The sequence below is a fragment of the Dysidea avara genome, chromosome 2 (assembly GCF_963678975.1).
Source record: "Dysidea avara chromosome 2, odDysAvar1.4, whole genome shotgun sequence".
NCBI lineage: Eukaryota > Metazoa > Porifera > Demospongiae > Dictyoceratida > Dysideidae > Dysidea > Dysidea avara.
The window spans coordinates 31,267,205-31,294,430 of record NC_089273.1 but is presented as its reverse complement, the minus strand read 5'-3'; the positions used below and the strand labels follow the sequence as shown (position 1 = coordinate 31,294,430).

The 27,226-nt window shown below is 38.0% G+C and overlaps 1 protein-coding gene across 4 annotated transcripts in view; it reads left to right on the top strand.

Annotated features, from left to right (window-relative positions):
* The window catches only part of LOC136247066 (mucin-22-like), a 31,983-nt gene extending 6,626 nt beyond the window's left edge, over positions 1-25,357 (top strand). Inside the window, exons 5-9 of one of the 4 annotated variants that reach the window (XR_010697059.1) lie at positions 7,858-8,010; positions 8,489-8,689; positions 12,474-12,524; positions 12,868-13,018; positions 24,145-24,273. Coding sequence is in view for 3 of the 4 variants with exons in the window: in XM_066038677.1 (XP_065894749.1) it covers positions 7,858-8,010; positions 8,489-8,689; positions 12,474-12,524; positions 24,145-24,279; positions 24,959-25,224 (806 nt within the window). In the remaining variant the exon portion in view is untranslated. Of the gene's footprint in view, positions 1-7,857; positions 8,011-8,488; positions 8,690-12,473; positions 12,525-12,867; positions 13,019-24,144; positions 24,280-24,958 lie in introns of those variants that run through there. The other 3 variants (XM_066038678.1, XM_066038677.1, XM_066038679.1) reach the window with 3 other exon arrangements.
* The last annotated feature ends 1,869 nt before the right edge of the window (positions 25,358-27,226 follow it).

Below are 27,226 nucleotides of genomic sequence, written 5' to 3'. Positions count from 1 at the left end.
ACTACCGTGTGTCTTGATATAAGCGTGACGTCATAAATAATTAATTCACACACAAAACTACAAGGTATAGAACAGAACACTAACCGGTATTGGGTGAAGCGATATCCGAACTTTAAATAAAACTACGGGTTTGTTTCTGCAACTCTTCATAACCATTACGTTTTTTTTAAATAACACCGTCTTAGCAACATTAGTTGAGTTCTTGGCAACCAGTTCAAACATATCACACATTACTAAGCACCCACCTGTATAACCTGTTTGAGCGTCCAGCAACTAGTTTATTAACCGCGATTTTACGTTCATAGCAACCAGTTTATATGTCAGTGCTAAGTGTTAAACTAGGTGTTAGATACGTTGAACTTACGTGCCTCTATAATCTACGGTGGAACTTTGACCTCATGCCCCTAACTCATGCGATACAAACTCGATGTATTTGTACGACCAAAAATTGTATAGAGCAACTCTACAAAACCTGACCTAGAATCTCGCCTAGAATGGGAGTGTAAAGTTAAACACCGAAAACCAGAACAAAGCATGGCAACTGAACGGAAGTGAAAACAAGATGACTGGAATAGAAGGTTTGCAGCTAGATAAGTGTTGGAATTAAATGGGGGCGAGTTCAAGAGGTAGAAAGAAGACAGCAATTTACTATTAACAAATTTACCAAATATTTGTTTATTCTTTAAGCATATAGCTAGCTATGTTCTGTTGAATAACCTTTATTATGGAGAAGGTAAAGCCTCAGAGCTATTTCTATCGCCTCTACAATAGAATTTTAATACGCCACTTTGTTCACAATCTTAAGTTTCAAGACTGGCTTTGTCCATTTGATCAGTGTACAAAGTGCTAACGAATATTCGAATGGTGTGTTAACAAATTGAATTGTATCATGCTGATCCAATAGTTAAATAGCTGAATAATTGATTCAGCACCAGGTCAAACCTATTGAGATACTCTAATAGAAAAACAAAGAGATGCTGAAAGTACAGGTGGGTGGACCCTATAGTGCTGTCACCTGTAACTATAACCACACCTTCCTTGTCTTGCCCACACAGGTCAAGGGTGGATCCAGGGTTTGGAAAGGTGCATGGGTGCACCAGGGTGGGAGGTATATAAAGCAGGGGTGTAAGAGTATGGGATGGTGCTGCAGATGCAAATTTTACTCACACATCATTAGCCGTGGTGGATTCGGTTATCTGCAGTAACTGTTGTACAGTATTAGAGTATTTGACTTTTGACTGACTGTTCTATTAGAATATCTCAATCTTGCATGCATTTTTGGGGTGGGGGCACGCATCTCTCTTGGATATACCTTGTAGGTCTCTTTTTGTGGTCCAGCTTTGTTGCATGTGTTTGAGGGACATACCTGCGTTTTATGTGTTGTCACATTCTGCATTATATAACAAATGATAGGTCAGTCAACATATGCTCTACTAGAGCAGTACAGATCAACAGCTAGATATGTTGGACAAATGATGTTCTGTAGCTGAGTTCCACCTTCAAGAATCGATGCCATAACATCTTCACACTACATTCAGCAATAGTGTACTGGACTGTACCACGTTCAAAATTTCATTCGAGTTTGGTCAGCTACAAGTACATAAAATTCTGATTGTCGCTTAATTTAATAGCATAATATTATAACTAATACTATATTTAGAATAAAAGATAGGTGCAGCATGATGATTTGATGTCTCCTCTGTGGTACAGCATGTTTGAAGGTGATGACATTGAGGACATGGTGAAAAACCATATATAGTTAAGAAGGGTGCAGCATGATGATTTGATGTCTCTTCTGTGGTACAGCATGTTTGAAAGTAATGACATCAAAGGAGGGAGGGTGTGGTGAAACCCTACAGCTTAAAATCAACAACAGATAAAGTGAACATACAAATAGCATCAAGAGTATATAATAGAACCAAGAGTATCAAACGGGTGTATTACCCCGTGATTAATGATTGCATAAAGTAACACAGATATTTCAGTAATCTTTTTGTTTTCATTGCCATTAAGGGTTGCTGTGTTTAACCCAATTCGGCCACTAAACCAAGTAAAAACATGATATTGGTTAATGTTAAAGTTCTGCAACTGCCAAGCAGATCCCTAAAGGCATGACAACATGCTCGTTTGTGCAACCATTGTTTTAGAGAGCTGGAGTTATCTTGGGTCCTTACTACACTTTCTTTGTACAATAACTGTTGAATACTTGGTTGAATAACATGGAAAACTGGCGAACAAAGATTCATTACCATGTACGCATTTCAAATTACCATTTCGCATAAACAAACAATTACTGAAATATTCATGTTACTTTATGCGATCATTAATCACAGGCTAATTCACTGTTCGACACTCTTGGTTTCTATTATGTACGCTTGATAGCATTTATCAGCCAGTTTGACTATTGAAAATGTTACTCTAGTTTTAAGGAATGCCTGACTAGTGTTGTAAACATGTACCACATGTGGTGTACAGCACACACATGTGTGGTAAATGCCACATTGCCATTGGTGTAACTTGACTAACAAAGATGCCAGGGACAAGTGAAGTGTACAGATACAATCATTAGTTGAATTTGTGCCAATAGTGTGCAAGTGTGCTCTCTCATGACAATTTTGGAATTTACATACTTTGATATTGCGCCTGGTGCACACAAACTCCTTCAGCAGCTTTAAATTCACATAGCCACATGCATTGTACCTTTACTGTAAAACTCGGTATAATACACATTGATTGCTCTATTAGAGAACAGTGGAGAGTTGATTATCCAAAGTAATGTGGGGGTAGGGTGTTCGTATAACAGTAAAGTATGTAAAATCAAACTTTCTTACATTTATATACAGAGCAATGCTCAGTTATTCCACTAAAGCATACACTTGTTGACAAAATACTTTACTTAATCAGTCAATTTGGCATTCAGATAATCAAATGTTCAGATAATTGGGGTTCAGATAATTGGCTCTCCACTGTATATCGATCTTTCTAGTAGTTTCTCAGTCCCATTATTTAGTGTGATTTTGCTGATACCCAGACCCGGGCCCAGGCCTGGGTAGGCCAGGGTTTACTTATGTAACTGTATTTTTGCTGCATGGCAGATTCCATGTTGTTGCGTGGCCACACATGGTGATGTGAAGTTATAAGTAAAGTAGACTATACCATAGCAGCAGCATCAGTTTTGTACACAGTATAAGTACATGTTGTCCATGATACAACTACAGCGGTGTGCAAAATGTAACATGGATTATTCGTTGTGATGACGTTTGTCTAGGTGACTGTTTTATTAGAGTATTCTGTTAACAGCTGTAAGTTTTACTAGAGTAGTCTATATAAAGTCAAACAAATTCACTTTTCTGAACACCTTTGTGATTAAATCGGCATGGAGATGGAGATCAAATCGGCTCGGAGATGGAGATCCCACCATATTGTATTAGTGTATTGCATGGATAATTCAGATGCTTGTCAATTACATAATGTAAAATGGGTTACAACTGATGTGTAACAGTAGCGGTAGCCTGTGATTCACCCACGCACCATACTGCAACAAATGTTATCTTAATCGGTTTTTCCTTTGTTGTGACTTTAAAAAGTATTTTGTACACAACTGTCGTATTAGGGTGTTTCGTGCTCTAATATAGTATAAATAATTCTGAACCTATATATGTTAATGTCTGTAACAGAGTGTCAACTTTTAGTCATGTCAAGTTGATCTGTTGTTTCATAGAACATCACTGTCCCACCATTTTATAATGTCAAATTTAAAATTAATTAAGTTTCATAAGTTAAAACTATTAGTTAACCCTTAAACCCCACGTAATTATCATAAATAAAGCACTGAAAATGCATATTCCGATATATCGGCTTTTACGCATGACCTCAAATAAAGTGCTGTAACTCTTGGAACTGTTGACTCCACGACTGCACAATTTGTGCCATTACATTTGTGAGGCCCTTAGATATTCAGGCCCTTAGTAGTGCCCTCACTTGACTCGGGATGCTGCAGCCTTGAGCCATCGGGGTTACTAAATCACTTAGTTCCCTTGGACATGGTGTCTATTATGTATGTAACCATGACAAATCAATGGCATTGTATTATTCAAAGTGGATTACTTCTATGACATATGTACTTGGTTATATGTGACCCGGTCCTAGTAATAATAATAATTCACACCTTAGTAGCTCCGTGATCCTTTATCCGATTGGAACCAGTTTCGCTGCAGAGGTGCCTGGCATGTACGCCACCCCACAATCCAAATTTGAAGAAAATCGCCATAGTCGTTCCAAGATATGAGTGGTCAAAATTTTGTTTCATTTCTTCATAATTTTGTTTTGTTTTTTTTGTTTCTTTTCTTCTTCTTAGGCCAGGAAAACTTCATTGATTATTTCTGATCCCCACCTGCATCTCTTTTTACCCCACCACCTCTAATTTCATTATTGTTGTTATCAATCACATGCACACGTATTTTGATGTTAAGAAGGCTGATTATCAAGACACACTTACTTTTGTATAATGCATTGATTGAGTATACAGGCTTTGCCTTTACCCGTATTTAATCATAATCATAAATGCGGTAGTGTGTTGTGCGGCCCAAGAAGCCAGCGCGCCCCACACCATGAGTACATTGACAGGAAGAAAGAAAACGTGATTTTCACACCTTTGTAGCTTCGTGATCCTTCATCCAACTGAAACTAGTTTCACTGCAGAGGTGCCCGCCAGGTAGGCAACCCCACGTACCAAATTTGAAGAAAATTGCCGTAGCCATTTCCAAGATATGAGTAGCCAAAATTTTGTTTTTATTTCTTCGCTTTTTTTTTCCTTCTTATTCTTCGTATTTTCACACACTTTGATATATAATAATAAGAAGAAAAAACGAAGAAAGTAAGCCAATTTTTGAAGTCGCATATCTCAGGAATGCTTGAAGCAATTTCCTTCAAATTTGGTATGTGGAGTACTGAAGTTGGAGGACGTGTCCACAGCAAAATTGTCTTGTTTCATCAAGGCAGCACAGAGCTACGGAGGTGTGAAAATTGCGTTTTCGTTCTTCTAGTCAATATACTCACGGGTGTTGCGCGCCGGCTTCTTGGGCCGCACAACATACCGTGTGTCTTGATTTCGTCTTGTATATGTGACCATCTCAGCAAAAACCCGCCTAGTTTGCACAACATCTGATTTTTTTTTCATTTTCTCAGCATTCTCTGCATAGTCCAAGAAATGATTCACCAAAATTTCTGTCGATTATGGTGAGTAGTTTTGGAATTGCAGCACTAAACTGTAGGAAAGGCAGGGAAACTGATTTGTACAGTGTCTATACTAAAAGTAAACTACAGTCCCGTGGTTCATGATTATTTTATGTAACTACATTATGCAGGGGTGTAGTTACACCTGGGCCTGCATGGGCACAGGCCCGGGAAATCATTGCTGGTGCCTGGGTAGCAAGCCCTAATGATAGCGGCGCCCCCCGCCTGGGCGCACCCGTAATTAATACACACCAAAAAATACACTCGCTATCTTTTTGGAGCTCCTTGTAATACTTTCCATAATAGTATCATCAAAAAATCACGTGTACTTGAGTTTGTGAAGATTCCTCCGTCAATTTAGTAATTTTCTATGTAATGCCCAGCATCACGTGATAGCATTTTAAGATTTGAGCGCGAGTCAAGAGTCAAAATACTCAGTGGACAACACTACTCAGATATAAAGTAGTTAGACATCTAATGGTATAGACTGATGAAAGACGGACAACAGCCAATTCCCAGTCGGTTGTGGTTCCCGTCTTACTGGAGGCAGGACTCAAGAGGATCCGCGGCATTGTTTAAAGCTTGTTATGCAAAAGCGCTCAATGAGGGCAAGTCGAGTCCTCGGTGCAAGTAGAGAAGACAGAAAACTGAAAAAGGAGTCGATGCTGGGGCTGGAGTTGTCACTGATGAAGTATTATGATGCTTATAAAGTGCTCAATGTGTCACAGGCAGACGGAGGAGCGAAAAAGAAATCTGATGCTGGAGCTGGAGGCTAAGTTAGCCCATCATTGTTTAGTTTTAGCTTCTATATTATTCATGCAGTAGTATCTTAGTCTAATAAGCTGCACAAACAGCAGTGTATCATAGTAGCTAGCTAGGTACATGTATATCAGTAGTGCACTTTAAACAGTTTTTCGAAAGCAAATGTGTAATAAAGAGTCTACAGAGATGGGCCCGCGTTACTTGATAAATAGTTTGCAAGGGGACAGTCAGACCTTGTACCCGGGCATTCCTGAAAGCTAGCTACGCTCCTGACATTATGAGATAAAAAGGGATTAGATACACAACCAAGAAGCTGGCGCACCACACCGTGAGTATATTAACAGGAAGAAAGAAAATGCAGTTTTCACACCTTTGCAACTTCGTGATCCCTTAAACCAAATTAGCTACAGAAGTGCCGGCCAAGTAGGGGAGTCCACATTCCAAATTTGAAGAAAATTGCTCCAGCCATTTCCGAGATACGAGCGGCCAAAGTTTGGTTTTTTTTTTCTTCTTTCGCACACTTTACAAAATCTGCCATAAAATGCAAATGCGTACTCCGATCAAGCTAAAATTTGGTATACTTAAAGGGCTCATAAAGGCAAATATCAGTACCAAGTGTTGTAGGATGTGAGATGAACATTCACAGAGTCAAGACGGATAATTTGCGTAAAATAAGGTTGAAGGTCTGTCACGCCCACAGGATAAACCCCTTTGAAGAAACGAGCTGAAAATTGCTATGTAGATGGAGTAACTATCGTAGGAGTGCCTTTTTGTGGTTTGAAAGGAATCCAGTTAAAGGCCATTGAGATATGACACAAAACCCAACCTGTGTCACAATTACGCAATCGATTTTTATGAATAAAAAAGTATTAGTTTTCACGCCTACTAGGCAAACCGCTTAGAGCAATGAGCTGAAAATCGGTGTATAGCTGGAATAATTATCTTAGAAAGTCCTTGCAGCAGTATAGAAGAATCGGATTACAAACCACTGAGTTATGATTTCGAAAGTCAACTACGTGTAGCAAATGGGAGATCGAGATACTATAATAGAACAGTCACCCTAATAGAGCATTCAGCTACATTTAAAAATTACTCCATTATAGAATTATATTACATTGCAAATTATTCTGTAGGGAGCTCAGCTACAAACAGTTAATCTTATAGACAATTCAGCTACAAGCAAGTCACCCTGTAGAGAGTTCAGCTATACAAATATATCGCTGTAGAGATTCAGAACATTACAAGTCACACTGAAGAGAGTTCAGCTATAAACAAGTCACCCTGTAGAGAGTTCAGCTACAACAAGTCACACTGTAGAGAATTCAGCTACAAAAAAGTCACTGTTTAGAGAGTTCAGCTACAAAAAAACTACCCAGAAGAGAGTTCATCTGTATAAACAAGTTAGCTACCCTATAGATATCAGCTACAAACAAGTTACTTTATACAATGTTCAGCTACAAGTAAGTCACTCTGTAGAGAGTTCAGCTACAAACAAGTCACCACGTAGAGCATTCAGCAACCAATCAAACAACCACCCTGTAAAGAGTTCAGCTATACAAACAAGTTATAACTCTATAGAGAGATCAGCTAGAAACAAGAGAGAGCTCTGCTACATTGTACCTTCAGATGGTTATGTAATTTTGTATCCATTCTAATGACTTTGCAGAGAAATGGTTGCATACATAGTTATCTTAAAGGGCAAGATAGCTAGTACTACTGTATATATATGATACCACTTAACACATTACTTTCCCAGTAAGGGAAATATCATCTGAAGGAAAGCTAAATGCCCAACTACACCTCCTAGCATATGTACTGTACTGTATACATACACTGTACTTACATCTGTCTGTTTCACAGTGTCCCCTGTAGTAGAAGGCACCACATCAATGCTACTAGAAGAGGATACCCCAGCAGAGACTTATAATGTAGAAGTTGAATGTGATATTAGACCTAGTAGTACAGCTGATTATTGTGAAGTGATTGCTCATAATGATGACAGTACTCTTTCAGGTATTTACATATTTGTATATGTACATGTACATATGCAGTACTTACAGTACATGCAGGGTGAATGTTTACAATTGAGTGTTGAAGTGATACATTGTACAGTGTATGTAGTATAAGTCAAGTTAGTACTACCATTTACATGTAATACATGGATATGTAACATGGTTACATGTATATACATACAAACTTTACAGTGTTTAAATAATAATGTCTACTGTTTTGCTACTCAAGAATGTACAGTGTATGTGTATACAGCATACTATTTTTGATGCCCTAACTCTTGTGCGTAGCTCATGTATATACACTGTATGTGAACATCCATACACGTACTGTACATATGAGGCATGGGGTGATGTACATTTTAAAGTAAAGTAAAGTGAAACGTATGTACTACCCTTATGATTTAGTACAAAATACTTATGTCTGGTACATGTATGACCTACAGTGTACTGCTACTAAATGTACATTATCATTACCTCAGCTTCAGCCACTATTATGGATGGTATGGCTACAGTGACTGTTACTGGTCTAGTATGTGAGGAGACATACTCAATTGTAGCCGGTGGGATAATTACAAATGATGTAATGATGGTTCGAACATTGGATGGACCCAGATTTCATATGGAGACTATTACTGTTGCAGCTTGTCCAGTAGTTATATCAACTACAGCAATGATAATGAGTAAGGGAGTTATCTATCACTCTAGCTGTTACAATTAATTTTTAATTTTTTTCTTAATGTGTATATGTAGTAGATACATTTGGAGTAGTATAGTGCACTGTACTTGTACATGGAATTTAGTTAGTTGGTATGTAAGTATGTGAGGTGGTACACTCTCAGACAAATTTGATAAATCACACAATGCGGATATGGGTTTCATTTAAAAACTACATATATATACCACTTTAGCGTGGGCGTTCAAAGGCACCGCTCGGTGTTTAACTAGCATATTCCCCAGGCAATATCAAGATATTTCCAAGGAAATATCATGGGAAAGCGGTTTGCCAATGACTTTGATGCCCAGCCAGTTCAAAGAAACGATACGCTTTGACTCGTTATATTGAGCGACATAGAGCTTTGCATTGTGGGACTCGATTTTGTAGTGGTTGCTAAACTGAGTATATTCTCTAAGATGGACTAGTTGGTTGTTAGTAAAGGATAATGAAGGCACAAAATAATTGTTTGGGTGATCGTGGTGCGTATTTCTACCCATCGCGTATCAGCCTTTCAACAGACCACAGAACAGAAAAACTACTACTGCTATGCTGAAATAGGTTAGTAACTTACAGTCCTAAGTACTTAACAACTTACTTACTGTCCCAATAGTGAAGTTAGTTGGCTTAACTTAGTACAAAAATTATAACAATATAAATTCAATCCCACAATCGCAAGTTTTTTAACATAGCGTGTTGAAGCATAATAACGTATTAATGACATTTTAACGTATGGACAACATTTTGATGGCTATTAGCCCACGCTTTTAAAACCACGATCGATTTTCAGATGCTACTGTATAAAACAAACGGGATGAGTTCTCGTTAGTTCTTTCACCTATTAGGTGAGTGTGCCCCAAGTGATATATATCACTTATACCACAGCTGCTTGGAATTTTGCTGACATATGCGGCCCTCAGGCTTTGGGTGTATATATCAGCAAAATCTCTTGCAGCCGTGGTATAACTATTAAATATACCGTACTGTTTAAGTAGGGATGCCTACCTAACATCCTGTCCACAGTCACAAGGCTGGAGGCCAAATGAAGCAGTGCATGACTACCATTTTATGCCACAATAACAAACTCATCAGTGGGATGAGCTTTTTGGGGTTCCGATGAGTATGTGCCATCTGCACATTGTCTTCCCTTTCTATTTTCAATCAGGCTGGTTGTCTTCATGATGCAAGGAAACCATATCAAGGTACGTATATATATATTAATTTTCCCTATCAACACTTTCCTTGAGCAGCGTATTTTGATGCCACATACCGATTTAAGCCCTTACACTTACTAGATAGCTACCTGTAATTTCACAATATGGTAGGTTCAACGCAACGCGATCTTGGTTGATTAACAATGATCGAGCACTGAGAACACCCCTCTTAACAATCTATCATGATGACACACCCCGTTACTATTGGCCTAGCTGTATTCATAATACTAGCATGATGAAATAGTGAAAAGCATGATTCGAGATACTCTAATACAGTAGTCTCACCCTAATAGAACAGTGACACTAGTATATTAATTTAAAAAATGAAGTAGGGATTCAAGTGATAAAAAGTAGTGAAACAAGAAACGAATGATGGTATTACAGCATACGTAGCTCAGTGGGAAAACCCCTACTATTATTATACTGTATACTAGGGACCACAACGGTTTGAGTGTGGCCCATGAAAAACATCACTCAAAAACCAGCCTCGCTTTTCCCTGACGATGATGAGGCAGTATTGGTTGGGTAAAAGTAAGCCCAAACAAGCCTTCAAATCGACCTGAGAGATTGCCATGGAATCTTAAAAAAAATGTATGAACCAGAATATTCTACTGACTGACTGAGGTTCCTTCAGCTAGACAAGTGTAACTCAATAATGGCTAAGGCTACGGGCTTGATTTTTCACTGTTTAACGTCACTTCAGCCGGACATGTGCCTTTAGGCATACCAAAGTACACATAATGCCTTCTTCATAGACTTACCAATGTCCTACTTTGTGCCCCATTCATCTTTGCTGACAGCGAAAGACGTTGATTTGGTGGTAGCATGTGATGGCTTCCCTTCATAACTGAAATCATCTGTATTTATCAATATGGCTACTTTGATTGCAGAGGTGCTTTTCAAACAGTTCTTGATTTGTATGATTACGCTTCATTGTCAGCTATGTAACAGGTTTAACATAGCTGACAATGAAGCGTAATCGATGCTTCACTTTTCAGAAGATAATTGATAGCTGGGGTTTGTAGAACCATTGTTTTTTTTGATGTGGTATGGGTTCACCAGTCATAACAATTTTATTTTACAAAGAAAGTTAACAAACAAGTACACTAAACATCTGGAATTTTCAACTAGAGTAGGGACCATAGCTCATCGATAAAAAGTATTGAAACAAGCTGTAGTAGTCCATGATATTAAATCGCAATAAAACAATAACAAGTGTTATATCCCTACTGTGCATTTTTATTATGGTATCTTGAGCACAGTAGGGATATAGCACTTCTTATTTCTTATGTGATTAAATTATCATGCACTACTCCAGCTTGTTTCAGTAGTTGAAAATTCCAACGTTTTTGTATACTTAATACATAATATACTCTAGGGCTGAGCAATAGTATCGATAGTGCAATATATCGCAATAGTAAATCACTATCGTTATCGCGATAGTAGGGATATCACTATCGTGATAGTTATGATAAGCTCAGATCTGCATTAAAATGGTATTAACAACCCTTCTATACTGTTTTACAGTTAGTATTACCAGCTTTCTTACAAAGGAGTGGCCTGTAACCAAAAGTACATAATCATCGGCTGCCCACACAGTTAATTAATAAATGTTCTGTGCATGCAAAATAACTTTCTATATGACTGCAAATCATAGCTATACAACTAAGACTTTGTTAAGAGCAAAGTGTTTCATAAACTATCAGGATAGTATTCACTATCGCGATATTTAATGAGTAACTATCGTGATAGTAAAACTTTTACTATCGCTTAGCACTAATATACTCTGATAATGCTGATTTTGCAATTGTAGGTTTAAATTATCACTATCACAGGAGTAAGTAATAAGAATGGCAATATTAGTTGTGACCAGATTTTGTAAACTGATCCAAAGCACATATCAGGCAAAATCAAACTAACACCACCAATGGATAGCTACACTATCGTACTACCAGTTTTGACCCTCAGTACTACACAAACTACTTCAAGGTTGGTTTTAACAGGTATGTTTCCTGGGTGGTGTGGAATGCTCGAATAGTAGTTGGCCTTGTGAGGGGCCTGGCTTGGAAAGAATCAGTGGTTTACTGGCAGATGGCTTGATAATGTTGGCAAAATGTTTTTTTCTGCTGATGTTGCTGCATATCAGTCACTACGAATCCAGCATAGCCCTGTAATCTCATGTCTGGACTTCAGTTGTGGTTTGCCTCCATTTTGAAGTCTGTCGCTGCCCACCCCTCCACACCCACCCTCCATCCTTTGTAAGCACTCGTGATGCTACTTTGCTCATCCAACTGCCCAGATTTTTAATCTTATTTGGTGGGAAACTCTAGAAGCAGCTACCCCAAAGTGGCAATCCATAAAGGTATATACCAATTAATTTTAACACCCCTATTAATTCCAAAACTTAATTGTTCTTGATTGTAAATGATGAATACCTGGTACTGACATTTCTTTCCTCATGATAGACAGCAATGCATTTACATGTATTCAGCAATGCAATGAAATTTCAAATACTGATCTTTTGTTGTTACACTACAGCAGCACCAACTATAACAATGACGATAACACCCACAAGATCATCTACTACTGGTATGTAAATAATGTTATCATTTTATGACTGCTGACATTTAGGGTACACATCTTAGATCTTGATCCTTTTCACAAAAGGTGTATTTCATATAACTAAACCTTTGTGGTTTTGTAGACTAGTGTTGCACCAATAACGAAATTAGCAGTAACTGATTTTAAGCAACACAATTAGCCAATACTAATAACCAATTCAATATACTCTAATATAACACTAAAAACATCATTATTAAATGCATCATATTAGTGACATAATCATTGATATACAACTCATTCTGTTAAAGTTATATGTATGCCACAAGTCATGTTGACAAAGTTTTAAGTACATTTTGCTACTGCTATACAGTTGAGATAAGTGGCTGGTACTACAACGAAACCTAAAACCTCAGTCTACTGTGGGCATGGCCTAAAACGGGTAAGTAGAATTTGAAGAAAATGGGAACGGGACGGAAATGGAAAGTGGGAACAGGAACGACCCACAGAAAATACCTGATAAGGTGATCATGCAATATACATGTCGGCTATAGGTTATATTTTACAGCGCAATGTTTCTTTGCAGCATTGTTTGGATCCTTTTGCTAAATGATCGAAACACTCTAATAGAGCATTCACTTGCAGTAAAATACTTTAATAGAGCAGTCAAGAATGTTTCACCCAACTATTCCACTATGCAGCTAGGGACGTGCATTACATAAAAGCCTGGTAATTGATGGACTATAGCTGTCATAGATACTATATAAATTACAAACATTGAAGGTTAACTACTCCCTTGAAGCCATGCATATAACATTCATGTGTAGTAGGGACCACAAAGGAGTAGGTGTGGCACACAAAATAGTATATCCCAAAAACCAGCCTCATTTTCCTGTACGATGATGAAGCAGTATTGGTGAGGTAAAACTAAGCCCAAACAAGCTTTCAGATTGACCCGAAACGTTTTCAACAAATTGTTACAGAATTTAAAAAAAAAAAATTTTTGATGGAATTTTCTACTGACTGACTGACTGAGTAAGTAAGTAACTGACTGACTGACTGATGCCTTCAGACAAGCGTAACTCAATAACGGCTAAGGCTACGGGCTTGATTTTTTTCACTGTTCGACATCGCTTCAGCCCAACAGATGCCTTTTGGCATACCGCATTACATACAATGTATTCTTCATGGACTTACCAGTGTACTCCTTTGTGTCCCATTCATCTTTGCTGACAGGGAAAGGCGTCGATTTGGCACGAGCACGTGATGGGTTCCCTTCGAACGGAAATCATCCATATTTTTCATATAATTATAGTGACTATTTTGATTGCAGAGATGCTTTTCAAACAGTTCTTGATTCGTATTGCTGTGTAACGGGTTGAACATATCCGACAGCGAAGCGTAATAGATACTTCACTTTTGAGACGATAATTAATAAAATTGGGGCGCAGCACCATTTCTTTTGGTATGCGTAGATTGTAGAGGTGCTTCCAGAAAAGTTCTTGAATCAAAATGCTGTGTAACGGGTTGAACATAGCTGACAATGAAACGTAATGAATATTTTACTTTTCAGACGATAATTGATATAGCTGGGTGCCATTTCAAATGGGAGTGCATGTGTTCACCAGTCATAATAAAATAATTATTTACAAAAACGTTTACAAACAAGTACATGAAAAATTTGGAATTTTCGACTAGAGTAGGGACCATAGTACATCGATAAAAGTACTGAAACAAATTGGAGTAGTCCATGACAGTAAAACAATAAGAAGTGTTATATCCCTACTGTGCATTTCCGTTGTGGTATCTTGGGATATAACACTTCTTATTGTTTTACTGTCATGGACTACTCCAACTTGTTTCAGTACTTTTATCGATGTGCTATGGTCCCTAATCTAGTTGAAAATTCCAAACTTTTTCATGTACTCTAGATTTACAAAGGATTCTACAGTGCTTGCATTTAGATGCGGGAAGTTGTACCTGCAACCTGAGGAAAATAAAGGGTATGTACGTGGTAGCTGCAGTATTTGTAGGTGCATGGCTCCAATGGGGAAGGATGACATGACCAGCAATGGGAATAATAACCAGTCATGGGAACTTCTCTCTCTTGTTATCTTGACAAGCATACTAGTGCTGCATGCATACTCCCATCGTATGACTTCTTATCTAGAAACAATATAGATGCAGTTTTACCCCACTTGTATTTTCAACATTTGGTGGTATGGGTCATGCTGCTGCTGTATTTTACAGAAGACTTGCTTACCTTGTCTCTCTTCAGAAGGAGTTGTCAAGACTTGCTTACCTTGTCTCTCTTCAGAAGGAGTTGTCATATAGTTTCAATACAACAAAACACTTACAGGTGGCTGGATATAAAATTTTTTTAAATCGCCAAAAACTCCAATTTTAGTCTCACTGCTTCACTGCCTGACCACAGTCGCAAGGCTAAAGGCCAAACGAAGTAGTGCACGGTCACCATTTTACAGGGTGTACATCATGATAACAAACTCACCAGTGAGATGTGCCTTTTGGGGTTCTGACAAGTGTAGGTCCTCTGCATGTGCCTTGTCTTTTCTTTTATCTTCAATCAGGCTGCTTGTCTTCTTCTTCATCCAACGAAACCATATCGAGGTGTTAATTTTCCATATCAACGGTTTCTTTCAGCAGCATATTTAGATGCCACAGAATTATTTCAGAAGCGCTTCAGTCCTGGTGCTACTATGAGAGGTACACTTGCTAGATATCTGCAACTTTACGATTGGAATCCGGTTCGCAATAGGTTTGCGACCACGCACCAAATAAAGATCTACATAGACTATAGCGAAAGAGTACTGAGACCCGACCTCTTAACAATCTAGCTAGCTATTTATTTAACAATAAACAAGACCGCCTAGCTAGCTGCACACACCTTGGCTGACTCAAGATAATACTGTAAATGAGTCTAATACAACAGTCACTCTAATACAGCAGTCACTCTAAATACAGCAGTCATGTATGATAGGACAGTTACCAGTTACATTGTTATGGTAGACATAGTTATTTTTATAAAAAAAGAAGCAAACACAATATAAAATTAGTATTATTGCTCTAAAGGAGACAGGTACCCCTCAGCCACAGCAAGGTCAACAGCTGGAGGCACACAGGGATGCTTGAATCTAGAATGTGGTCCCCTGATACACATTACTGAAGAGTGCAGCAAGGAGAACTCCAAACTACAGCCCATAACCACAGAATACGGGGAACTCCACTTCTCACTGAGCAAATGGGCAAGATGTTTATAAGTGATGGTAGCTATCTGCCTTTCCAATACCTACAGATGCGGAAAATACAAGCGGACTAATACAAGTTACATTGTAGCTAGCTGTACCACAACAACAAAAAAACTAAACATACCAGTATTTTAAAAATTGTTAATTTAAAAATGAAGTAGGGATCTATGCAAAAAAGAGTAATGAAACAAGAGATGAATGATGGTGTTACAGTATAGCTCAGTGGGAAAGTCCCTACTTTGGCACATTAGCTATTATTTTGTTCAATGCCAAAGAAGGGACTTCCCACTGAGCTATGCTGTAACACCATCATTCATCTCTTGTTTCACTACTTTCTTTGCATAGATCCCTAATTCATTTTTAAATTAACAATTTTTTAAATACTATTCTTTGTTACACTCTGCTGTTTTGTGTTTGATAGGAGCTAGATCACATCAGGGCTGTTTGCTTTCACTAGGAGCAGTTTACCTTGCACTAGCTGAGGGTCAGGTGGCCACAACTCATTGATTGAAATTTGATGTCAGTGTATGTCTGCCACTTTTAACATCTTTAGTGCTAGGGGTGGTGGAAAAGGGTGCTGGTAATATAACCCTGGAAAACAATAGGTGCAGTTTTTGCTATACTCTAGGCATACAAATATCAGTTAACTAAATGTTTTATCAAATGGTATGGTAGCACCGTTTAAGTAGGGATCGCCCTGAAATTTTGTGCGCCACCCAAAATTCCGCCTTTAAAAATCATCTGAGACATTTTATGTGATGAAAATCACCTTTACGGAATAGTACTAGTCCATATAATATATAAAAAACATTAAATATAACAAAACTCTTACAGGTGACCAGATATAGAAAAAAAATTTTAAATCGCCAAAACTCGAATTTTAGTCTCACTGCCTCACTGACCACAGTCGCAAGGCTAGAGGCTTAACGAAGCAGTGCACAGCCACCATTTTATGTGACAATCAATCAATCAATTAACAAACTCCCCAGTGGGATGTGCCTTTTGGGGTTCTGACGAGTGTAGGCCCTCTGTGCCTATCTTCAATTAGAATGCTTATCTTCTTCATCCAACGAAACTATATTAAAGCATTAATTTTCCATATCAACACTTTCTGTGAGCAACATATTATGTATATAGATGCCACAGAACTATTTCAGAACTGGATTTCAGAAGTGTTTCAGTCCCAGCACTACTATAAGAGATATACTAGCTGGATATCTGCAAGTTTGTGATGGGATCCCATTCACGCTATGTGACCAAATTTTGGAAAATCACCCTTATGGCGCATTTGACACATCAAATATTTAGCTCATTATAAGTTAAATTCCTACCCAATTAAACCATAGATACCCTGAATTACAAGACAATTTTTAGAAATATTTGAAAAGTGCTTTCTGCTAGTAACAGCATCATGCTACTTTCAAAAATAATAATTGTTTCAGGCACTACCATAAGGGTGGTTTTCCAAAATTCAGTCACATATAGGCTGAATTTATTTTAGGATAAAATAAATTTCAGCCTATATGTGACTGAATTTTGGAAACCACATCCATCAATTAAAGATCTAGGTGGACTAATAGCGATAGAATACAGAGATCACATCTCTTACCAATCTAGCTATTTACTTAAAAATAAACTAGATGACCTCACCCCTTAGCTAGCTGCACACCTCTTGGATGACTTGAGATATACTCTAATACAGCAGTCACTCTAGTACAACAGTCATGCATGATATTTTTATTCATTAAATGCTATCCCACTAGGGACCTGTGAGAAGGCTGTAAAGTGTGATATTCTAGAAGAACAGTCACTAGTTACATTTTGTTGATAGCTGTGCAACAACAAAACACTAAACTAACTAATATTTTAATAATTGTTATTTTTAGGTATCTATGCAACAAAAGGTTGTGAAATAAGAGATGAATGATGGTATTACAGCATAGCTCAGTGAGAAAGTCCCTACTTTGGCACATTAGCTATAACAATTATTTTACTCAATGCCAAAGTAGGGACTATGCTGTAATACCATCATTTATCTCTTGTTTCACTAAATTTGTTACATACATTCCTACTTCATTTTTTGATTTAACATTTTTTTTTTTAAATACCAGTATACATAGTAGTTGAATATTACCAGGCTTCCACACACATCCAAATTTACGACTTTGAAGGACAATAATTCAGTATGAAAGTGAGCTATCAGTTTCAAATTTTGACTTGTTATTCCATAAAGCAATGAGAGCATTGTGTGAAAATTGTAGGGCAATAGCATACTGCGTTGTCAAGTTACTAGCAATTAAAGTCGAAGAATTGGATGTGTGTGGAAGCCTGGTTTTGTCAAATCCGGTCACATTTATGGTTTCAAAGGAGTAGCTAATTGATGACTTAGCTATTCTATATACTTAATATATGACAGCTATAGTCCATCAATTCACAGCTATCAATATTATGTCCCAGTTCGGATAACTAATAAGACACTCTTGACTGTTCTATTAGTACTTTAATGCAGGTGACTGCTCTATTAGAGTGTTTTGATCATTTTAGCATCTGTTTTGATCATATTAATTAGTTGTATTTCCATTCTTACAACAAATTGATTAGTGTAAAGTATATAATCATTAGCATTAACATACTGTACTAGAAGGATGATAGCATAGCCAACAGGTTTGCAACAAGCTTACAAGATTTTGAGCAATTTATAGTCATAAAATATATGCAGGGATTGGTGCTTGTCAACAATCAAGCTGGTCTCTTATACCAATTTTCAATTACTTAGTTATTAGGAATATCATCCAGTTTTGAGATTATAAATTATTAAACCCCAGGATTTGAACTGCAGGTAACCCATGTTTAGTCGGGGCCATACTCAGTCTTCCTCCAGGAGGGATGGATTTTCTTCCTTACTTATTATTTACAAATGCTTTGTCAATGGCCTACAGTATATCCCTTGATCAAGGAGAAGGCTTTTGCATGATAATAGAAATTGAATGCAAATAATATGTTAGTACCTTTGATAGCCATTATCTACCATACTGCAGTTGTTTGACTGTTCATGTTTTTGCTGCAGCAGAATAATGAAAATATTATGAAATGTGCACTTTACTGTGTGGCACAAATGCCACATGCATGTTTCAGTCTATGCTACACACTTGAAACCACTACAGTGGAACCTCAGTTATCTGGACCCCACTTATCTGTATTCTCAGTTAACCAAACTACAGAAATGACTGTTCTATTAGAGTAGTGACCGTTCTATTAGGGTGGTTGATAATGCTGAAATTTTAAAAAGTACTTTTTATGCTGTTGAGATATGTGACCAGATTTTACAGAACCGATCTAAATCGCACCTCAGGCAAAATCAAACTAACACCACCAGTGGATAGCTACACTATCGTACTACAAGTTTTGACCCTCAGCACTACTCAAACTACACGAGGCTGGTTTTTACACACGTCTTTTCTGGGTGGTGTGGAGTGCTCAAATGGCGGTTTCAGGCCTTGTGAATGACCTGGCTTGGCAAGAGCCAGTGGTTTACTGGTGGACAGCCTTATAATGTTGGCCAGACGTGTTCTCTGTTGATTTTGCTACATATCAGCCACTAAGGAGCCAGCACAGCCCTGTAATCTCGTGTCTGGACTCCAATCGTGGTCTGCCTCCATTTTGAGGTCTAACTTTTGCCCTCCCCGCCACCCCCCAACCTCCACCCCTTTGTGAGCGCTCGTGATACTAGTTCGCTCGTCCAACTGCTCAGATTTTCTATCTTATTTGGCGGGAAACTGTACAAGCAGCTACAAGTACTGGAAGTGGCTTGAAAGGTAACAGATTGACGCATCTTTTGTGTAAATTTCATACGCGTGCTTGCTATCCTTGGAGAGTTATGTTGGCTTCAATTCTTTAAAACCGTTTATCTCGGAACTTCTAATGTGCGATTTGGATCGTTTTTCCAAAATCCAGTCACATATGGACTTTTCAAACTTATGGACAGTGATTTAGCCAAGGGTGGGCCTGGGTGGGCATGTTCCCACCCAAATTTTCCTAGGAAAACAGCGCCCGCTTGTTTTTGGTGTTACGAACAACAGACAAGCAGTGCATACCTTGGAAGCGTGATGTTTTCTTTGTAAATCAGCAGTTGATATTGATTAGTTCAATAATCACATTATGTGATCCAAGTAGTTTTGGTTGTTTCTATTCAATACACAGCATCATGTGATCTAAATTTTAGGCAGGGAAGACAAAAATTAGGAAGGAGGAATCCTGTTTTTTTTTCACATCTGGAAGACTGGATTGTGAGTAACAGCACAGATTTCTTTTGTTGACAGGGTGAAGTTGCCTAAAATGATAGACGAAAAATAAATTCTTTGGTGCTAAGTTGGTTGGAGGTCAAAAATTGCAGTTAGTGGCTGAATTGAGTCAGGCTGGAGTACAAAGAGTTGTGTACAAGTACAGATGAGTTAAAAGAGACCAAGATAACGAGGTGTAATAAAGTTAGCTTGAATTTGTAGCTTTTATATCATTCATGCAGTAGCATTAGACTAGTGAAATAAGCTGCAGGAACAGCAGCGTAGCTTTTAACTAGCTAGATATATTTATGCAATTTTGAAACAGTTTTAAAACCAAATGTATGTATGTATAGGGTCCACTAAGGATGGACTCTCTTTTTGTGCTAGTTAGCTGCATGTGGTGAAATGTGTGGGTGAGTGTGTGTGTGTTGAGTATTCCCACCAGGCCTGGCTAAGTCACTGCTTATGGACCACCCTGGTCCCAAGGAGTTCGGATAACTGAGGTTCCAACTGTATATCAAGACACACGGTAATGTGTTGTGCGGTCCAAGAAGCCGGCGCGTAACACCCGTGAGTATATTGACAGGAAGAAAGAAAACGTAATTTTCGCACCTCCGTAGCTCTGTGCTGCCTTGATGAAACAAGACGATTTTTGCTGTGGACACTCCCTCCACCTTCAGCACTCCACATTCCAAATTTGAGCGAAATCGCTTTGAGCGTTCCCAAGATATGTCACTTCAAAAGTTGGCTTAGTTTCTTGGTTTTTTTTTTCTTCCTATTTTTCTTCCTCTTTTCGCACACTTACAAAAACTGCTATAAAACGCGAACACCATATCCGATCGCCTTGAAATTTGGCACACAGAAGGGGGGTATAAAGCCGCATCTCTTTACCAACCTTGGCTGGAATACGATAAACAGGCAAAGAGTTATGAGCGATTATTCACGAAAAATAACACCAATATGTTGTCACGCCTACAGGGTAAACCGCGTATGGGAAGAAGCTGAAAATCGGTGGGTGAATAGGTTAACTATTGAACCTCAAACCTTTTGTGGTTTGAAAGAAATCGAGCTAAAAACCAGGAAGATACAACAAAAAAACCAACAGTGTGTAACAATTATACAATCGAGATTAGCTAATAAAAAACGACTGCTTGCCACGCCTACCAGATAAACCGCTTGGGGTAATGCTTTGAAAATTGCTGTACAGATGGAGTTATCATCTTAGAAAGGCTTTTCAATGGTGTAGAAGAATCAGACTTAAAGCCACAGAGTTATAACACGAAATCCAACTTGATGTAGCAAGTGCGAGATCGAGATACTCTAATAGAGCAGTCATCCTAATAGAGCAGTCACCGTGAAGAGAATTCAAGAGATCAGCTAGAAACAAGTAACCTGTATAGAGATCAGCTACAAACAAGTCACCCTGTAGAGAGATCAGCCACAAACAATTCACCCTGTAGAGAGATCAGCTAGAAGAAGTTACCTTGTGGGGAATTCATGCAACTATAGAAAGAGATAATTCAGCTAGAAGAAATCACCTTGTAGAGTTCAGCTACAAAGAAACCACAATGTAGAGAGTTCAGCTACAAACAAATCGCCCTGTAGAGAGATCAGCTAGAAGAAGTTACCTTGTAGAGAGTTCAGCTACAAAGAAATCATCATGTAGAGAGTTCAGCTGCAAACAAATCACCTGTAGAGAGTTCAGCTACAAACAAATCTCCCTGTAGAGAGATCAGCTAGGAGAAGTTTCCTTGTAGAGAGTTCAGTTACAAAGAAACCACCATGTAGAGAATTCATTTACAAACTAGTGACCCTGTAGAGACATCAGCTAGAAGAAGTTACCTTGTAAAGAGTTCAGCTACATAGAAACCATTCTGTAAAGAGCTCAGCTGCAAACAAATCACCTGTACAGAATTCAGCTACAAACAAATCACCCTGTAGAGAGATCAGCTAGAAGAAGTTACCTTGTTGATAGTTCAGCTACAAAGAAACCATCATGTGGAGAGTTCAGCTGCAAACATATCACCTGTAGAGAGTTCAGCTACAAACCAATCTCCCTGTAGAGAGATCAGCTAGAAGTTTCCTTGTAGAGAGTTCAGCCACAAACAAATCACCCTGTAGAAAGATCAGCTAGAAGAAGTTACCTTGTAGAGAGTTCAGTTACAAAGAAACCACCATGTAGAAAGTTCAGCTACAAACTAGTGACCTTGTGGAGACATCAGCTAGAAGAAGCTACCTTGTAGAGAGTTCAGCTACAAAGAAACCATTCTGTAAAGAGCTCAGCTGCAAACAAATCACCTGTACAGAATTCAGCTACAAACAAATCACCCTGTAGAGAGATCAGCTAGAAGAAGTTATAGTTCAGCTACAAACAAATCACCCTGTAAAGAGATCAGCTAGAAGAAGTTACCTTGTAGAGAGTTCAGCTACAAAGAAACCATCATGTAGAGAGTTCAGCTGCAAACAAATCACCTGTAGAGAGTTCAGCTACAAACAAATCTCCCTGTAGAGAGATCAGCTAGGAGAAGTTTCCTTGTAGAGAGTTCAGCTACAAAGAAACCATTCTGTAAAGAGCTCAGCTGCAAACAAATCACCTGTACAGAATTCAGCTACAAACAAATCACCCTGTAGAAAGATCAGCTAGAAGAAGTTACCTTGTAGAGAGTTCAGCTACAAAGAAACCATCATGTAGAGAGTTCAGCTGCAAACAAATCACCTGTAGAGAGTTCAGCTACAAAGAAACCACCATGTAGGGAGTTCAGCTAGAAGAAGTTACCTTGTAGAGAGTTCAGCTACAAAGAAACCATCATGAAGAGAGTTCAGCTGCAAACAAATCTCCCTGTAGAGAGTTCAGTTAGAAGAAGTTACCTTGTAGAGAGTTCAGCTACAAAGAAACCATTCTGTAAAGAGCTCAGCTGCAAACAAAATCACCTGTATAGAATTCAGCTACAAACAAATCACCCTGTAGAGAGATCAGCTAGAAGAAATTACCTTGTAGAGAGTTCAGCTACAGTACAAAGAAACCACCATGTAGAGAGTTCAGCTGCAAAGAAATCACCCTGTAGAAAATTCTGCCACAAACAAATTGCCCTGTAGAAAGATCAGTTAGAAGAAGTTATCTTGTAGAGAGTTCAGCTACAAAGAAACCACCATGTAGAGAGTTCAGCTAGAAGAAATTACCTTGTAGAGAGTTCAGCTACAAAGAAACCATCATCTAGATAGTTCAGCTGCAAATAAATCACCTGTAGAGAGTTCAGCTACAAGCAAATCTCCCTGTAGAGAGATCAGTTAGAAGAAGTTACCTTGTAGAGAGTTCAGCTACAAAGAAACCATTCTGTAAAGAACTCAGCAGCAAAAAAATCACCTGTACAGAATTCAGCTACAAATAAATCACCCTGTAGAGAGAACAGCTAGAAGAAGTTACCTTGTTGATAGTTCAGCTACAAACAAATCACCCTGTAGAGAGATCAGCTAGAAGAAGTTACCTTGAAGAGTGTTCAGTTACAAAGAAACCACCATGGACAGTTCTGTAATAAATATATGTATTATATATATATAATTTGTACATTTACTGATAAAATCAGAAATATTTAAGGTACATCTGCTACATCTTTTCTTCTTCCTGTGGTAAAGAAAAAAAGATAGGTTAAAAAAGTCCCAAAGCAGGCCATAGGCCGGCTTTGGGGTATACAAATACAAAAAGAAGTGAAATCTAATCCAAAACAGCTAAGCTGTAAAAAAAGAGTGCGGCCCTCAAAAAGGCTATGGTGAAAAAAGATGTGAAATCCAAGGTGGCGGCCAAGAAATGGCTGTGATGGTAGGTTAATAGTAAAAATTTTAATAACGACAATTCAGGTGAATTTTGTGCCAATTGACCAAGCGGCACCAAAATTCACCTGAATTGTCGTTATTAAAATTTTTACCATTAACCTACCATCACAGCCATTTCTTGGCCGCCACCTTGGATTTCACATCTTTTTTCACCATAGCCTTTTTGAGGGCCACACACTTTTTTTACAGCTTAGCTGTTTTGGATTAGATAATTATTGTATATAATTATTGTATAGTCAATTGTATCTAAATAATTATGTAATCGTAATGCAGGAAGATCAGGAGGATCAGGTGACAACTCTGGAGCTATTGTAGGAATAGTAGTTGGAGGAATATGTGCTGCTATAATAGTAGTAGTGGCGATTATTATACTGATCTACTGTTGCTGTAGAAAAAATAACAAGAAAAGTTAGTTCCTGTACGCACATACAGTACAACACTTGTGCACCATTGTATTAGCATTGTGCAGTAGAACATGTAATAATTCACATAAGGTTGATAATGCTGTGTCCTATCTAAAGATTCAACACTTTGTTGTTCAACCGCTATTGGTCAACAAAAGCCCACAGAACTAGTTTTTTGTAATAGCGCAATAAATAAGACTTTTCCTAATTTATTGCTTCAAATATTATTTTCTGAAGCTCTTAGAAGAGTATCGGCTGCTATTTGTAACCATATTAACTATACACCAAGATTCAATTTTGCTGTAGTGTAAGCAGCAGTGCATACTTAATGTAGTACAGTACTCTATGTAACTTTACAATTTCTAAGTAATACAGTAGAATTAATACAGTGTTCCCCTGATTTTCTGACCCTCTTTGGACCAAGACATGCTTGGATAATCAAAGCCCATTTATTTATATACAGAGCCCTATTCACATACTGTAATAGAACATACATCCTATACAAAATATTCTAATAGAGAAGTCATTTCTACTGTTTGGATAACCAAGTGTTTGGATAATAGAGGTTCGGATAATCGAGGGAGCACTGTATGGTCCACACAGTTCAGCAATGCATGTACCCTCAGCTATTAGACTAAAACAGAAAGTAACTGATCAGCCTGTACTATTTGTCCTCTCTGTAGGTTATACAGTAGAGATGCATGCTGTTGGTCCAACACATGAAAGTGTGCAACCTCCATTGTCTGATGAAGTACTAATGGACACCAATCCAGCCTATGCAGTCTCAACAGCTGGTACAGTAAAGGTGGAGGATAACCCAGCATATCAAACTATGACAACTAACCCTGGAGGAGGAGGAGGAGCTGGTAGGGAAATTTACTATTATGAAGATATCATTAATGACAGAAATGTGAAAATGACTCAAAATCCTGCATATACTGTACCTTGACTTAATGCAAATTTATTTTGTCTAATAGAACAGCACATTCTGGAGTTATTGAATTTTTATTTAGTATCTATGTACTGTATGTAATATTTATTATGACTTACATTCCTTCTTGTACTCAATTCAATCACACATAGAGGAGCTCACCTAATATCGGACGGGCTCCAATATCGGACACTATTTCTCCTAAACTACAATGAATAGTCAAACATTCTGCACATCTCCAGGTAGGCCAATGCTTCATAAACTTGTGTACCAAGTTTCAGATCTCTCGGGTTCTTGGTCTCGGTACAGCAACCTTTTGAAGACCAGTCAGAATTATACGTAAAATCGGAAAAAACGCTCAATTCAAGGACAGCCATTGTTTGCAGATCACACTTGCATTAAATTAAAAATTGCATACCTTCAGATTGTAGGGCTACTCATTTACTTTCTAAATATATATGGTTTATTTCATTTAAAGTATTGTACTGATGAGTTATAGACCAAAGAAAAGAGGCTGTCACTGGAGCAATAATCGCCCTAGCTATTTTTGCTCAAAATCAGAAAAAATGGTTTGAAAATGCATACAAGGTGGATGATTGCTTTCGATTGTGTACTGAAAGTTGTTAAACACTAGTTCCTGCAAATCCAACACTATAAAGACATAAAAATAATACTGCAGACATGACTGCAGAAATAGCAAAATCTTTAATATGGCTGTCAAACACCCTAACTTAAAAAGTCAATCACATCAGCTGAAAGCCTAAAACTCTAAAACAAAAAGTACGTAGAACCACATTTTAAGCATATCAGCATTATGTAGAATTGATTTACACCACCTTTTTGCAAAAAATTGGTGACTGTTATATTAGGGTATTTGACTGCTCTATTAGAGGGTTTTGGTATTCCTGTAATACTTTAAGTCTGGAGGACAGTGAATTTATTGGAAAAGTTGCTTGACAACTTGTAAATGATTAATTGTATGCAATTATCCACTTTAAAATATTTTCAAAGCATTGATTACAATTTTGAGTTAGGGCGATTATTGCTCCAGTGACAGCCTCTTTTCTTTGGTCTATAACTCATCAGTACAATACTTTAAATGAAATAAACCATACATATTTAGAAAGTAAATGAGTAGCCCTACAATCTGAAGGTATGCAATTTTTGATTTAATGCAAGTGTGATCTGCAAACAATGGCTGTCCTTGAATTCAGCGTTTTTTCCGATTTTACGTATAATTCAGACTTGTCTTCAAAAGACTGCTGTACCGAGACCAAGAACCCGAGAGATCTGAAACTTGGTACACAAGTTATGAAACATTGGCCTACTTGGAGATGTGCAGAATGTTTGAATATTCATTGTAGTTTAGGAGAAATAGCGTCCGATATTGGAGCCCGTCCGATATTAGGTGAGCTACTCTACACTATTGTTTTGATATAGCTATAAAAACTGTTATGTAGCTACGTTAGGGTCCGCAACGTGAAAAATGAAGTTGTAAGAAACAAATCCCTGACTATCATAGTATGTTACCCTTAGTGCCCCATCACTAATACCACCCTTGGTTTGGAACTGAGTTCCCTTGTTGGAGCAACACGCGGATTTTAATATCTCACGTGATAGATCTTTATTCCGTGCGCTCCAAAGAAGACGTCCAGAGCTCCCAGATTCTGAGTGTGATATCAAGTGTTGTTGGTCTACCAAACCATGCATAGAAGTGAGTAAAACTTTGCCTGTGTTTTCCACAAAGGCTGATTTTCTACTGATGGGTCGAGAAATTTTTTCGTTCGAGGTGCTCTACCAGCCAAGAGAAGAGAAGCCAATCCTATCACATAAGTTGGTAATAAAGTTGGATGTATAAGTATTCTACACACCAAATTTGAAAGAGCTACGACCTTTCTAACCATCTGGCTGGAAGAGATGAAATTTTCAGTGCAATGATCTTTAATGATTTTGGTGGGTTGCCTCCTTCCTTAGGCTTCCTACTTTTACAAACTGTCTTCCTCGGAGCTTTAAATCAGGG